At 51.3% G+C, this 13,928-nt stretch overlaps 1 protein-coding gene across 1 annotated transcript in view; it reads left to right on the top strand.

Moving 5' to 3' along the window:
- Positions 1-10,885, top strand: part of LOC113581419 (collagen alpha-1(XXII) chain) — a 77,305-nt gene extending 66,420 nt beyond the window's left edge. Inside the window, exons 42-53 of the mRNA XM_035529559.1 lie at positions 1,091-1,141; positions 1,600-1,644; positions 2,277-2,303; positions 4,234-4,287; positions 5,245-5,289; positions 5,531-5,575; positions 5,674-5,736; positions 6,021-6,056; positions 8,404-8,448; positions 8,577-8,720; positions 10,260-10,326; positions 10,588-10,885. Coding sequence (XP_035385452.1) covers positions 1,091-1,141; positions 1,600-1,644; positions 2,277-2,303; positions 4,234-4,287; positions 5,245-5,289; positions 5,531-5,575; positions 5,674-5,736; positions 6,021-6,056; positions 8,404-8,448; positions 8,577-8,720; positions 10,260-10,326; positions 10,588-10,754 — 789 coding nt within the window. The 3' untranslated portion in view covers positions 10,755-10,885. The remainder of the gene's footprint in view (positions 1-1,090; positions 1,142-1,599; positions 1,645-2,276; positions 2,304-4,233; positions 4,288-5,244; positions 5,290-5,530; positions 5,576-5,673; positions 5,737-6,020; positions 6,057-8,403; positions 8,449-8,576; positions 8,721-10,259; positions 10,327-10,587) is intronic.
- Positions 10,886-13,928: the final 3,043 nt, after the last annotated feature.

The raw sequence follows: 13,928 nt of genomic DNA, 5'->3' as shown, positions 1-13,928 counted from the left end.
ATACCATATTACTGCAATTATTTCTGTTCATTCTACAGGCTGCAGTGAGCTCATCGAAACCACTGACGGGGTCAAAAGGTTTTTGATTGGTTGGACTAGTTTCTCGGGAGCTCGTCGAGAACTACGCAGGGACCTTTTTAAAGGGTACTCTGCGGTGTACCGTGTCTAGCAAATGGTCTCGTGTGTGACCTCCTGACCTCCTCAACCCATACACGCGTGCACAGGTGCACTCCCACGCGCGAACCAGGACACGCCAACCTTATCCAACAGGCTCGGACCACAAAGCCCGCTCATGACGCATCTTTGCTTGCGGTGCTGTTAAAGCGGGTCTCTGAGCTGGCCCGGTGACCTCTGACCCCTCGCCTTTGTACGTGGAGCCTCCACCGACGTAGCGGGCGAGTCTTCCGTGGAAGGGTTGCGCTAGCGTTGGCACGCCTTAGCTCCTAACACCCACACACCCACGCCCTATAAAACACAATTAAGGTGCTTCGGCCCAATGCCAGATCGTGTGTGTCTTTGTTCAACCTCCACCTATTCTCAAATTCCTCATCAAACACGCTCTCCGTAGACCGCATCCCCCCAGCCGAGCGATAGTCGGACCGTTGTACCGAAGGAGCAGTGTTTTCTCCAGCAGGAGTCTGAGACCCTCGGCCACGGTAGATCCGAACGCTCCTTAATAGCCTCCCGCTAAGCGTTTCCCAACTCCCCGCTCCTCGGCGAGCGGGGCCGCCATCTTCCGGCTCTCTCAAACGTCCTCGACGCTTGGTGCCGCATGCCCCCGCCCCTCAGAAATCAATACATTGTTTGGCTTTTTGTTTCTGTTTTGGAATTACGTTTCTACACCAGCGCTATAAGCCGCCCTTGTTAATGCAACAGGCTTTTTAATCATCTCTCTCTCTCTCAACTTCTTTGCGGTTACACTACGCGACAGCCCAGTTATCGATCCCTCGCCATGTCTTCGAGACCTGACAGAGCAATTCTGGCACAAGCGCATGCCAAGGGTCAGGGAGGGACATATTCAGTACAGGCCCCATCCAAAGGGATTGTGGGAGAGACGTTGGGTGGCTGACTCTGGTTGTTGTCCCTGCAGGGCGTGCCCTCTGTGGAAGGTAATGGGATGAGCAGTATCTACAAGCTTCAGGTAACGTTCCACCTCCCTTTCCGCTGGCTTCTCCATGCCCTGGCAAACATTCCCCGAGCTGAGAACTTTCCGTCTAGGAAAGCGGGATCGATGTAGACTTTTGCATCCGCGGTGGCAGTTCTGCATTCCGCTGACGCACGTACATCTTCGGCGTCCCAGGACGAAAAAAAAAAAACAACCCTCTTCTTCAAATTTGACTGAATCCACTTTACATAACCCCCGAGTTGTTTACGATCTCTTGGAGCTAAAAGGGAAAAAAAATTCCTTTAAGTAATTGCCAGCCAGGTCAAAATAACGCTGAGTTTGTCGGGCAAGTTTTTTTGTTTGTTTTTTTTAAGAGATGCAGTGTTTCTCTGGATGGCAAATTCCAATTCAATGCTTTAATTAAAAATACGAAGGTGTTTAATGACACTGATGTGTAATGTGTAATACTGTAACATTCTGCTGTGTTTTTGCAGAGTGGAGGAGCTGGCATAGGAATCCCAGGACCGCCAGGACCTCCGGTAGGTGGTGTTTAACAACTGCGTCTTGTTCAAAAGCAAAGGAAAGACGTTGGTGTGTTCTGAAGCGTCTGCACGTGCGTGCAGGCCTCCCCGGGGCCTACGGGGGGGTCCTGATGCACGCTGACGCTCCAGACCTTGCCGGATGTCCAACGTGACGCGGCCCGGCTGCTTTCACGCAGTAAAAGTTTTGTCCGACCTCTCCCGGTCGCTAGTCGCGTCGACGTCATCAGTAGTCATTGTAGCTTCTCTCTGCTCTATGACTGTATTGAAGGGCACGTGCCTGTATATTACTCTCGTTGGGTGATGCGTTTTTAAGCCTTCATTAACCTGGACGGGTAGAGCCCGCACTAGACCACTACAACGAGGGTCACGCTCTCGAGAGGGACACACTACTGTTTAAGCGCCCATGATTCTGTAGTTACCTTAGTCTGCATATAGATTGCACGCGTATGGTTCAAGGGCTGCTCTGTTGCGTTCGAGTGCCGTGCGTTTGCATGCAAATAGCCACTCCAGAACTCCAAAGCGTCCGCCGAACAGCACGGCGATTCCGCCCGATCGGAAGGGCGCAAGGGGGGAACGTATAGAACTGCGGTTCCTTGCTCACAGTAACGCCGGCCTTGTTTTGGTTTCAGGGGCCCAAAGGGGATGAAGGCAGGATGGTAAGATAACATTAACATTTACATTTACATTTGCGGCACTTAGCAGATGCTCTTATCCAGAGCAACTTACAAAAGTGCTTCGTCATTTACTCATAGAATATATCCTAGTACAGTACAGTAGGTTAGAATCAGATATACCCATTAACTAGAATACTGTTCAAATACAGGGATCACTGTTGATACCTAGAGGTACAAAATACATAAGCTCTATCTTAGACAATGATAAGTGTAATAAACAATAAGAAGTGCTAGTGTTTGTTAAACAACATCAGTGTCATAAACAATACCCTACAATAAATACTAATTTAGTCAGTCAATATAGGAGCAGGGTCAGCGGACATTTAAATATTCCACGAACTGACGGGTCTTCAGTCTGCGTTTGAAGACTGCGAGGGACTCTGATTTCTGGACAGCAAGCGGGAGTTCATGCCACCATCTGGGAGCCAGGACAGAGAATAGGCTCCATGCCTGTATTCCATGAGACCCGAAGCACGGTATTTCAAGCCGAGCCGTGCTCGAGGTCGGAAGTGCTCGAGGTATGGATCGGCTCTTATCTTTTTCTGGTCTGTGCTGCGTCTCATTGACCCAGACTGCGTGGATAGCACAGCTGGCCTGTCCCTCCTCGGATCGCAGCGCGGCGTCCTCCTCGAGAGATCGGGGGGGGCAGAGCCTGCCTACCTCACGTAAATATGATGTTTGTCCACGTAAATATGTCCACTGTCCACGTAAATATGACATTTAAATAAATAATTCCAGTGGCTCCACTCCATTAAGTCGAGTCACATTTATTCACGTAGTGCTTTTTACTACACGAATTGTCACAAAGCAGCTCTGCAGACGTATGGGGCCCTAACGAGCGAGCCGACGGTGACCGCAGCAAGGAAAAAGCTCTCTGGGCGAGATTTCGGAGGAAATCTCCAGGGCACCCGTCCTCCTTGGGTAATCCGTCTCGTAGCCGACTACCCCAGGCCGTGCTCCGTCGCCAGTGACAACCGGCATGTATGACAATTAGCTCCGCCGCATGGCTCCGCCCCGGGAGGTCCTCACAACTGTGGAGCTCTATCCCGGGGCCTGTCTGTCAGGCAGGCCTCTGTTCCGGACCCCCGCTGTCTACAGACGGAGCTGCTCTGCGATGCCCGTCTGTCTGCACAGCTCCGTTCTTATTTGTGATTAACGGCACTTCTAAGTTGGAAAGTTCAAAGAGAAGACAAACACACACAAAAAAAAACATTTATTATTACATTGTAGTATTATTACATTCTTGCACAATCCACTACTACCACTACTAATATTTAGAACAAATACAATTTTCAATAACATTAAAACTATTAATAAATAATAATAGAAAAAATATGCAGTAGCAATTGCAGAGTACTGTTGTATGAGACCCTGCTGTCTGCGATTGGATCTCCACCATGCAGCAGGTGGTCTGCGGGACCCTGTGCATGCTGTGCCCCGCCCTGCTGCACTCCAAAGCCCCGTTTCTCCACGCTCCAAGGCCCCGCCCCACCACGCTCCAAAGCCCCGCCCTGCTCCAAGTTCCCGCCCCGCCCCGCTCCAAAGCCCCGCCCCGCCCGTTCTAAGACCCCGCCCCGCCCCGCTCCGCTCCATTTCAAGGACCGATGGACTCGTACAGTCATCTTCTCGGCCGAAGACCCCGATTGGAGAAAACGCTTCACGATAGGGCGGTACTTTTCCAGTGCGCCAGGACAGCGCATCCGGAGGAGTCGACCGCCCTCCTAAAGGCGAAGCCCCCCTCTTCATTAGCATGCAGGGTTGCCAGGCTGCTGAAACACACACGCCAGGGTCGGTATTATACACCTGGTCCTCCGGGTGCCGTCCTGGACACACGAGGGGGCAGGCACAAATTCGGCCCCTCTGTCCCGCACTGTGCTCTGTGTGGAGATCAGCTTCTCCTCTCTGTGTGCAGGGCGACGCGGGGCCGATGGGACTGCCAGGCCTCGAGGGGCTGCCCGGCGCCAAGGTACGTCACCCGCTGCTGAGCGGAGCGTATGCATTACACGTGTTACGTGCGTGGGGTACCGATAGAGAGCACGTGTGATAGGACAGAGTAAAATGCAGTAAAATGGTCCAGGACAGAGTAATACTGCAGTAAAATGGTCCAGCTTTCTGTGTCGTAACGGGATGTCAGCGGCTGTGTGACTGGAGCTCGGGGTTGTTTGTGGACCGGGGCAAGAATACACTTGGAACAGGATTCGGACGATTAGTGTGGTTTTGATGTTAAAAATGTAATTTAAGAGGATAATGAAATTATCGAACACGTCCTCAGAGAAAAATTCAAATGTCATTACGCCTTGAATTTATTACATTCCGTCACTTATGACACAGTCAGGCCAAGAAAGCACTTGACTTCAATTGAGTCTAAGTCAGGGTTGTGCGTGTGAGTTACGGGGAATGAGAGGTGAGTCAGAGAAAGAGATAGTGAGAGAGTGAGACAGCGTGACCCCAGGCGGAGCTCCTCCCATCTCTGCCTCCCCGCCGGTGCTCGTGGGAGAACGCGAGCCTGCGCACACTCGGAAGCGTCTCGCATCTCAGCCGCGTGAGCTGTTTACTTTGCAGACACCAAAACCCCAAAGAGAGGTTCATAAATTCAGAGAAGAGGCGACAGGTGGAGAGAGAGTGCGCTACATGCACACACACACACACACACACACACACACACACACACACTCTGAGAGCCAGTCTGCTTTTGTGAATGTTCTGTGGAGAAGGGGGGATGAGCTTCAAGAAGCCCGGAGCACTTTACTATTAAAGAGACACCGCAACCACACAGTGCTAACGTGGCTTACGACAAACGGGAGCTCGTGGTGTCACTTGGCCCCTCCCCCAGCCAATGCAAAACCATGAATACACCAGTAAGGATGTCTGGGAAAAATGGTGACTCATTTATTTGTGTGGTTGTTGCTTGTGTGTGTTTTAGGGAGAACTAGGTATGCCTGGTCTAGCAGGAGCACAGGGACCTGCTGTAAGTGTGTTTCACACGCACATCACACTGCTAAATTTGATCTCAGTTGGTCTCCGCGTCCAGAGGATGTGGACTTCGTCTCTGGCGCATGTGGTGTAATCTTTACCCAACTAATTAATTACCATCTCCTTTACTTCTCTGTCTGTATCTCCATTTCTCTCTCTCTCTCTCTCTCTCTCTCTCTCTCTCTCTCTCGCTCTCTCTCGCTCTCTCTCGCGCTCTCGTGGTGCACGGCTGGTAGGGAAGGCCTGGCGCTCGCGGGGAGACGGGGACGCCCGGAGAGCCGGTGAGCTTTGCTTGCGGTTGATTCCAGAAGCTCTTGTTGCGAGGTTACCTCACTCCGCTCCAATCACACTTCCTCCTGTGCCCTTTGTTTCCTCTCAGGGACAGCGAGGGCCCGTGGGAGAGACCGGCTTCCCCGGACCCGAAGGCCCGCCGGGCACACCTGTAAGAGACCGCTTGATGCCTGTTTCCTACACACTTCGCCCACAAATGGCTTGATGATTGAATCGGGTGTTTTAGAGCAAGGGAAATATAGCAAATAAATCAAATCAAGGGAAAAGGAGTCCTGAGACCTTGGGAATGAGAATCCTGAGACCTCGGGAATGACAGTGACAGCCAATCGGCATAACCTAATTTGCATAATGCTAAGTGGCGCCCATTGGCTCATTGTGATTTTTAATGAGATTAAATCCAGGAAAATTGATGGGAGTGATGTTTCCTTTCTGCAGGGAAGACCTGGAAAAGATGGAATTCCTGGATATGAGGTGAGAGGCTTCTCGACAGCACTTATGCCAGAAAAGATACTACAAGTTATTATTTATTTACTTGCTTACTTCCTTATTATTATTTAAATGTAAAAAAAAAAAAAAGCTTGCATTTGTGCACAAGTCCTGGCAAAATCGTTTGTCCCATCTTTTTTTTTTAAGAATGTGAAGCAAATAAAAACATGCCAAGCGAGTTTACGCTCACATGGGCTAAACGGCCCGAGTACGCGCCCTTGTCGTTATGTTTTTGTGCTTCGTGTCTTCACCGGCAGTAAACGTCCTAAGTAAAGCCCAGTTTCACACACCCTCAGAGCAAAGGGGCGATCCTGAAGTCACACAGGCACGCGAGACAAAAAAAGAGACCAGGACGAGGCGAAAACGAGGGAAGTGGGATAGCCAGACGGTGGGGTGGGAAAAAAAAAAAAAAAAAACATCAAACAAGACATGGAAGACAGAGGCTGGAGAACTCCGAACGAGTCTCCGCCGAGAACTTGACAAACACAAGAGAACTCGCACAGGGAACGGACAACAGATGATTTCAGTAGACAGGGGATTTTGGGACGGATAGGAGGGTTACGGGGGATGCGGTCCGTGGGCGGCGTGCCGGGAGGAGAAAAAGTTTCTGATCAGAGTGGGAAGAAAAGACGCACCTGACTCGGGCGATGGCGCTATGATCAGACGTCTTTTGTTTTTGATGTCTGGCTGTCTGTAAGGCAGCGTTACTAGTTAGCAAGGAAGTACGAACTTAAATTTAAAGTATGTGCGTCTCGGTGTGGGGTGGGCTCGGGGGGGAGGCTGATGCAAGTTTGCTGAAGTGCTGCTTTCTTGAAAAAAAGTTAAAACTACTGTCTGTGAATCAAGCATGGGATGGTACTGATCTCGCTAACTTGGGGTGTTTTGGGTGGACCGATTCTTGCCCCTCTCTCTCTCTCTCTCTCTCTCTCTCTCTCTCTCTCCATCTCTCTCTCCATCTCTCTCTCTCTCTCTCTCTCTCTCTCTCTCTCTGTGACTCACATGAAAGCGCACGAAAGTTATTAGTTTTTGAGGGCTTTTAACGATACCTTCTCTCCCTAACCATATCTCTAACGCTCTCTTAAGGGGATTAAATGTTAGCCACGCCGGGCAGTATTTTATGAATAATGCACTCCGACGCTAATTAGATGCTCCGGCGCCAAACGGGAAATCGTAGCTTGCTGTACCGTTAGGAAAATGTTCTGTGATGCTGGGTCTGGATGGTAGGTGGACGTAGGCTGCTACTGCGGCACCTTACTGACTGGCAGACGTATCCAAGCGTGCACACACGCACACACACACACATAAGCCTATAGAGATGTCTATAGAGAGAGATGTACGTATGTGTGTGTGCCCTGATCCGTGACGTGTCTGCCACGGTGAGAAACAACAAGGCTGCCTAAATGCGCCGTGTTTACATCTCCGAATCCTAATTAGGTAAAGTCGGATGGAGCGGCACGTCGGAGGCGTGGTGGCTGTCGGTTTATTAGAAGGAGATTGACCGTAGGTCGACGTGGCATTATTTTCACATCCATCTGCGTCATCCTCCTCTCAAATGGCGTGACTCTGTGGCTCATGGGCTTCTGGGGCTCTCATCAATATTTTCCTCTCTCTCTCTCTCTCTCTCTCTCTTTCTGTGTCTCTCTCGCTCACTCTCTCGCTCTCTTTTCACTGCCCCTACAAGTCCCTCCCTCCCTCTGTCTCTTCCTCAGCGATACAACAGTGCCATCTAGCAGGATGTTTTCCCGTTCTCTGCTCGCCGTCCGTGGTTGGACCAGCGGGGGCAAAACTGGTGGGAGGTGGGAGCCGTTGGCGGGGGGGGTGGGGGGGAGAGAGAGAGAGAGAGAGAGAGAGAGAGAGAGAGAGAGAGAGATATTCACAGACACCCTGCTTTGGAATGCTGCATTGGGTCTACGGTAATGGGGCCAGAGAATTTTAATGCAAAGGTGCTCTGAAAGGAGATTGTACAGACTTGGACGCTGGAGACAGAATCGGCAGAGGAGAGAGAAGGGAGTGGGATGTGGGATTTTTGGAGCGTAACACGCTTTAAGCACCAGCAACAGGTCGCTCCTCTCTATAGCAGAGTCAACCAGAGCCTGAGGGATCAGGGATTGGACGGGAAGCCCGTGCGGGGGAGGGGGGGGGAGCCCACTAGGTGAGAAACGGAATTCTGGAACAGTCGGCGTGAAGGCGCGATGTCGGCGCGCATGCCGGGTACAGAGGTTCATATCCCCCCGGGGGCCGGACGGGTTCCCGGGACCCCGCCCCCGTCGACCGGCCCCTGCCCACACAGATCCGCCTCCGGGTAATTTCCTCTTTCTTCTCTTTCCCGCAGGGGGCCACCGGCAGGCCAGGCGACAGGGGTGCCAAAGGAGAGCGGGTAAGGTCTCAACAGTCCCGGGAGACGGAACTCCCGGGCAGAGGCCAGGTTTCCGATTGATCGATCGCCGTGAGTGCCAGGTGCCGTACCGCCGTTCACCTTGACCGCTTGGTTGTCGACGTTTGCAGGGGGATCCGGGAATTCCTGGCGAGCGAGGCGTTCAGGGAGAGAGGGGACGACCCGGAGAAACGGGCCCTTCTGGAGCCCAGGGACCACCCGGAGACAAGGGCGAGCCAGGCCTGCCTGGTTTGCTGGGGACGTTTAATCCACTGGTATGTATCTCCTGTTCCAACCTGTGTGACGAAATAGCAGCCATATGGTTTATATGATTGGGGGGGAGGTCCTTGTGTCGTTGATTGGTTATTAGAATTCAACTGTATAAATAGAAAGGAAAGACTCAACAAAGCAACCTGGCACACACTTTATCGGGAACATTTACTTCTTCAAAACTTTTCGAGTGTAGACTTAAAAAGACGGACTTGAAAACAGCTTGACTCCTGTGACTCTTAAAAACGAGAATCATACATCGAATATTAGCAAAAGTTAGCACAGCCCTCCCGGAACCTGAAGCTGTACGGCTTTAGTCGGTTCTGCCCGGCGGCCGATCGGATGTGGGTGGGTCCAGCATGGCAGAAGCCGGGGCGGAGAAAGCGATCGGCACAAGGAGCCTCGACGCGGCTCCTTGTCTTAGCAGGCTGCGAGCGACGTTACCCGATTCTGAAAAAGGCGAGGGTGGAGCGCTAACGTGAGGCCGATAGCGAAACGAGGAACGCGGCCGTAGCGGCGGCGCAGCTGAGGGGGTTCCGGAAGGCCGCGACGGATGGCAGGTTGATTTAAGCAGCCAGTCGGACGGTCGGATGGGGGGAAGCCGGGCGGGAAAGACCGCTGGAGCGCAAGCAGCAGTTGGAAGCTTGTTTTGGCAGGCCCGATGATTGCAGCGTCGCCGAGGAAGCCACTCGTTCGGTCGCCTGAGCCGAGTAATTACAACAGTGTAGGGAACAAGTACTCTGGGCCAAAGTCGGACACACAGACGTTAATGAAGCGCCCCTTCCTCGCCCTACACTCGCAGCCGAGCGCGGGAGACCCGACAGTTGAGTCTCCTCGGGTCAAACCCCCCCCCCCCCTCCCGATCCCCCCAGGTGGAGACCTCTCATGGTGGCTGTGGGTGGTGTACGTGTGCTTGCGGCAGTGTCAGGGTGTGGGCGGGGAGGGCGTGCGGGTGTGTAGTGGCGCCTGGCGCCGTGCAGAGAAAAAACACCCCCCTCCCCCCACACACGCCTCCGTATTCGCGTTCAGAGAGAAGTGTTACATAACGATGTCAGAAATGGAACACGTTGTTTTAGCGCGGAAGAGCAGCAGGCTCAGAGGTAGACGCTGCTCACACAGGACTTGGCTATCATGGCGTAAACAAACACACCACCAACCCACACGCACACACACGCACACACACAGCCACGGGCGATTTAAATGTTTTTAATGTAAAAGTTGTTTACAAGACTCGTTATAAATGATATATGGTAAAAACGCTCCAGAAAGCAGCAAGACGTCCGAAGATCAGAAGCAAAGCGGCGAGGCGCGACACGCAAGTAGCTGCGGAGGTGCGTCCTCTCCATTCATTCCGCTCGGAAAACCGGCTCCCTCGAAATCCCTGCCCGTGCCAGTGGCGGCCGGCGGAACGCCGACCTCCCGCGCCACCGCCGTACCCGCTGTGAACGTGACGTGAACCCTCGCCGTTGCCTCGCCTCGCTCGCCCATTCCCGGCGTTCCACTGCCAGTGTCCTACTCTAATTCCCGTTGTTTTCCGTCTCCAGAGCGACGCAGGCGTCATGGAGGAAATAAGAAAGCTCATCCGAAACGAAGTGGCCCGTGTGTTCGAAGGTGCGTACGCCCCTGCCGCCGCCGTGTTGTCCTGGAGGTTTCAGTTTATCAGTCATGTGCTGTGTCGAGAGGTTTGTTAGATGAACTCCGACCCTAAAGAGCTTCTAATGATGTGAGAAAGCTGTGTCCTGGTGGTGCGGTTACCTGGATACTGCTTGTTACATTCATTCAAATTGTAAAATCCTTTTTACACTGTCAGTGTACCAGAGCTTAGCCATTTTACCTATTGCTAATATTCCGGGAATTCTGGGAATTTTGCAGAGAGATTGTCAAGTTCCGCCGCGCTGCAGAAGACGCCGGCGGCCATTTTGGCCGCGCACGGCCGAGAGGGTCCCCCGGGGCCCCCTGGGAATGACGGCTCCCCGGGACCCCCTGGAGAGCCAGGCCCCCCGGGCCCTCGAGGTAGGAGCCAAAGGTTATCGGACTGAAGACGTGTAGTGATGCCTGCTTCCCTGCCAGCTATCGCAAGAGCCTTTACCCGGAACTCTTTCATGTGTCCTCGCGGAAGTCTAGTGCAGCTCCTAATAGCTGAGATCATATCTAATGTGTGTGTGTGTGTGTGTGTGTGTGTGTGTGTGTGTGTGTGTGTGTGTGTGTGTGTGTGTGTGTGCGTGAGACTGAGAGTAAGCGTGACGGAGAGACAGAGAGAGGGAAAGAGAGAGCATCTGTTTGGGCTGCGTCTGCCTGTGTTGCGCTGCTACAGCCCGCCTCTCTGAGGCTCTTTCCGGCCACAGCGCTCCGGGTTCCGTGCTCACCCGAGCCGAACCGAGGCGGGAAAAGGTGTAGCACCCCCTCTCCCGCCCTCCCGCGTCTCCCGGCTGAGCGTGTCGCCGGGGGGAGGGACACCCCCCCCCCCAGTAATATCAAGCTCTGGATCCTGTCTTTATGAGCGAGAGAAACCATGGTGACAGCCAATCAACAGGCCCCGGGGCCATTCAACAGACCCCGGGGCCCTCCTCCCCCGGTTCGTCACTTCCGTCGCCGGCCCGGCGCTGTGGAGCTGAAGAACCAGAGTAGAACCAGCCTGTCGTCCTGAAGAGGCGGTCCTTTTGGCTCCCGTCCCAAGCGCGTACGCCTCTACCTCACGGCGCCAGCCTGCAGCGTTCGTGTGCGGTACCGGAGGCGACGGTGACAGACCGCGCCGGGCCACCCAGCGTCGCGTGCCACTTCCCACGCTGAGACTCCGTGAATTTCTCGGGGTGCTTTTCCCTTTGTTTACGCGCCGCTGTTTTACTAACCGTTTTACTAAAGAAAAGCAAACAAAGTTCAGTCTCTTGGTAGATCAGTCATTTAAAACTTTTAAAATACGGTTGTTGTCGAGCCCTCACTTTGAGCCGGGCTGTAATACCTCCTCATTACTTCCCTTTACCCTTCACTAGGTTCGGGCCTCCCTCGGAACATCCGATTCGAATAGTTTACGGAGAAAAATATGCCGGATATCCGTGGTCTTTCTCACGGCAGAAACGCTCCGATTTGACCAGGTCTGCTCTCAAGCAAGTCTGGCTCAGATTTGCAGACGTTGTGGTCTGGATGCGCCTGAGCGCAATCAGTCTTTTTTATATATAAGCAGTTTCTTTCGATGTCTAAAAGGATCTTTGAAAACTATGCTGACAGGGAATTGTAAATAATGCTTCACGCTCAAGCGCTCCACACCAATAAGTGCTTTTTTCATTTTGGTTTTGAGTGGTTTCTTATCCCGTTTTCTGCAGTATACCTGTTTTCATTACATTGTTACATAATGTGTATATATATATATATATATATGTTTTCCAGCATGTTTTATTTGAATTGATGTAACATTATTAAACCTACTTATGCAATAATTGTACTTTTTATTCTCATGCACGTTTGTTTTCATGCTTTTATATATCGTTGGGATCATTTCATTTATTTTTACTTTGTCTAGCAACAAGTTTATTCTTGACACTTTATTCAAATGTATCGCATTCATCATCTTTAACGAAACTGATAACTCCTCGACTTTCCCCTGCTTTACAAGAATACTAATATTTACAGGACTTAACTGAGTGCCCCTCGTTGCGTAATGGGGTTTGACGAGAAGCAGTGTACCAGCCTTTGTTTCTGTTAATCTTCACAGTTTATGCGTTCAGCTGATCCTAACAGTCATCTGCAAATACATTTGGCCAGTTTGTTCAGGTAATAAACAAAGACTGCGTGCCAATATGGTAATATGTGGTAACATTTGGAAAATATGTGTGTTTCCATAAAATAGTGGAGCTGTAGCCACTACTTAACATGAAAGTGAGTGTTTATAATCCGAGGCGAAAGTATACAGTACTTCATATATTTCACACATTCATTTTTCAAAGTAAAAGTCCAGTGTCCGTAGAGAACAGCAAGGCCACAGTTTGCAGCCATTGTGTTGACCAATCCGCTTCCCTGCCACGCCGAGACTTGAGCAGTCTGTGCAACCGCAGGGAGCCATGACTTAATGTCAAAGGTACAGTGCTGGTCTCCCCATGGAATGTCATCTCTCATTTGAATGTGCCATGGTGTGCTCCCAGCATAGGCACGCACTTGGGTCTCTGTGTATGTGTATGTGTGTGTGAGTGACAGAGTAGCTTAAGTGAATGGTTCAGGTGCCGTTTCTCCACCAGGCCACTAGGGGTGCCATATGTAGTGTTGCCATAGTGCGTGCGGACATGCTGCACTGGACTGAATGGGGCAGTGGAGAACGTGCTTGTAGTTTCTTGCGGGACTGCTGTGATGTGCGTATTGGCACTTGTGGGTAGCGTGGTGGCCTGCATGCCGAGACATCCTCCGACTCGTTGGGGTAGTGCGTGAACCTGTACGGGACTGCATTTGCTCTCTTCTAATTTGTTTTTTTTGTTTGTTTTGTTTTGTTTTTCGTTGTTGTTGTTTGCATCTGTAGCTGTGCCTGTACCGTCTTTTCATTTACGTGTCTTGCATCTGCAACAGTGTTGTGGGTATGTGCGATAATCCACCACCAGAAAGCAAGGGTTCAAGATTTGAAACTTTACTGAAGGGAGAGTCGTTCATGGGTAGCGCTCAGATTGGACACTCTGCTCACAAATATGGATTAACAGTTTTCTGCAAATTGACAATATTACAAAGCAAGTTTTTTTCTCAAGAGATTTTCAGGTCAAGATTTTCAAGTCAGCTTTATTGTCAACCCTGTTAATTGTTAGCAATTAATTCATTTCTAGCACAATGATAATTTAGGAATAAAATGCTCCTAAGGCTGGGCATTGATAGGATCAACTTTATAAGGGTTTCTAGAATGTGTTTGTTTGTTTGTTTGTTTGTTTGCCTGTATTTCCTATATGAGTAACATGCCTTACTCTTCGGAGTTTAAGATATGCTGTATGTGGTTGGTGGATCTGGGACCTGTGTGTGTGTGTGTGTGTGTGTGTGTGCAGGTTACCGAGGGCAGAAAGGAGAGAGGGGTCAGCTAGGCTTGGGGGTTCCAGGAGAAGCCGGCCCTGCGGGACCCCCAGGTGGGTGCTCCTTTCTGTAAGATGGACTTGTCCAGCAAAATGAAGTCTTCCTAAACTTCCTAACCCCTCAGACAAGGACGATTGTGAAGAGACAGTCCTCTCAGGGACATGTTTAAGCACACC

Source organism: Electrophorus electricus, chromosome 9 (genome assembly GCF_013358815.1).
Source record: "Electrophorus electricus isolate fEleEle1 chromosome 9, fEleEle1.pri, whole genome shotgun sequence".
Lineage (NCBI taxonomy): Eukaryota > Metazoa > Chordata > Actinopteri > Gymnotiformes > Gymnotidae > Electrophorus > Electrophorus electricus.
Note: the sequence above shows the minus strand (reverse complement) of the source record. Positions and strands in the feature narration are given on the sequence as shown.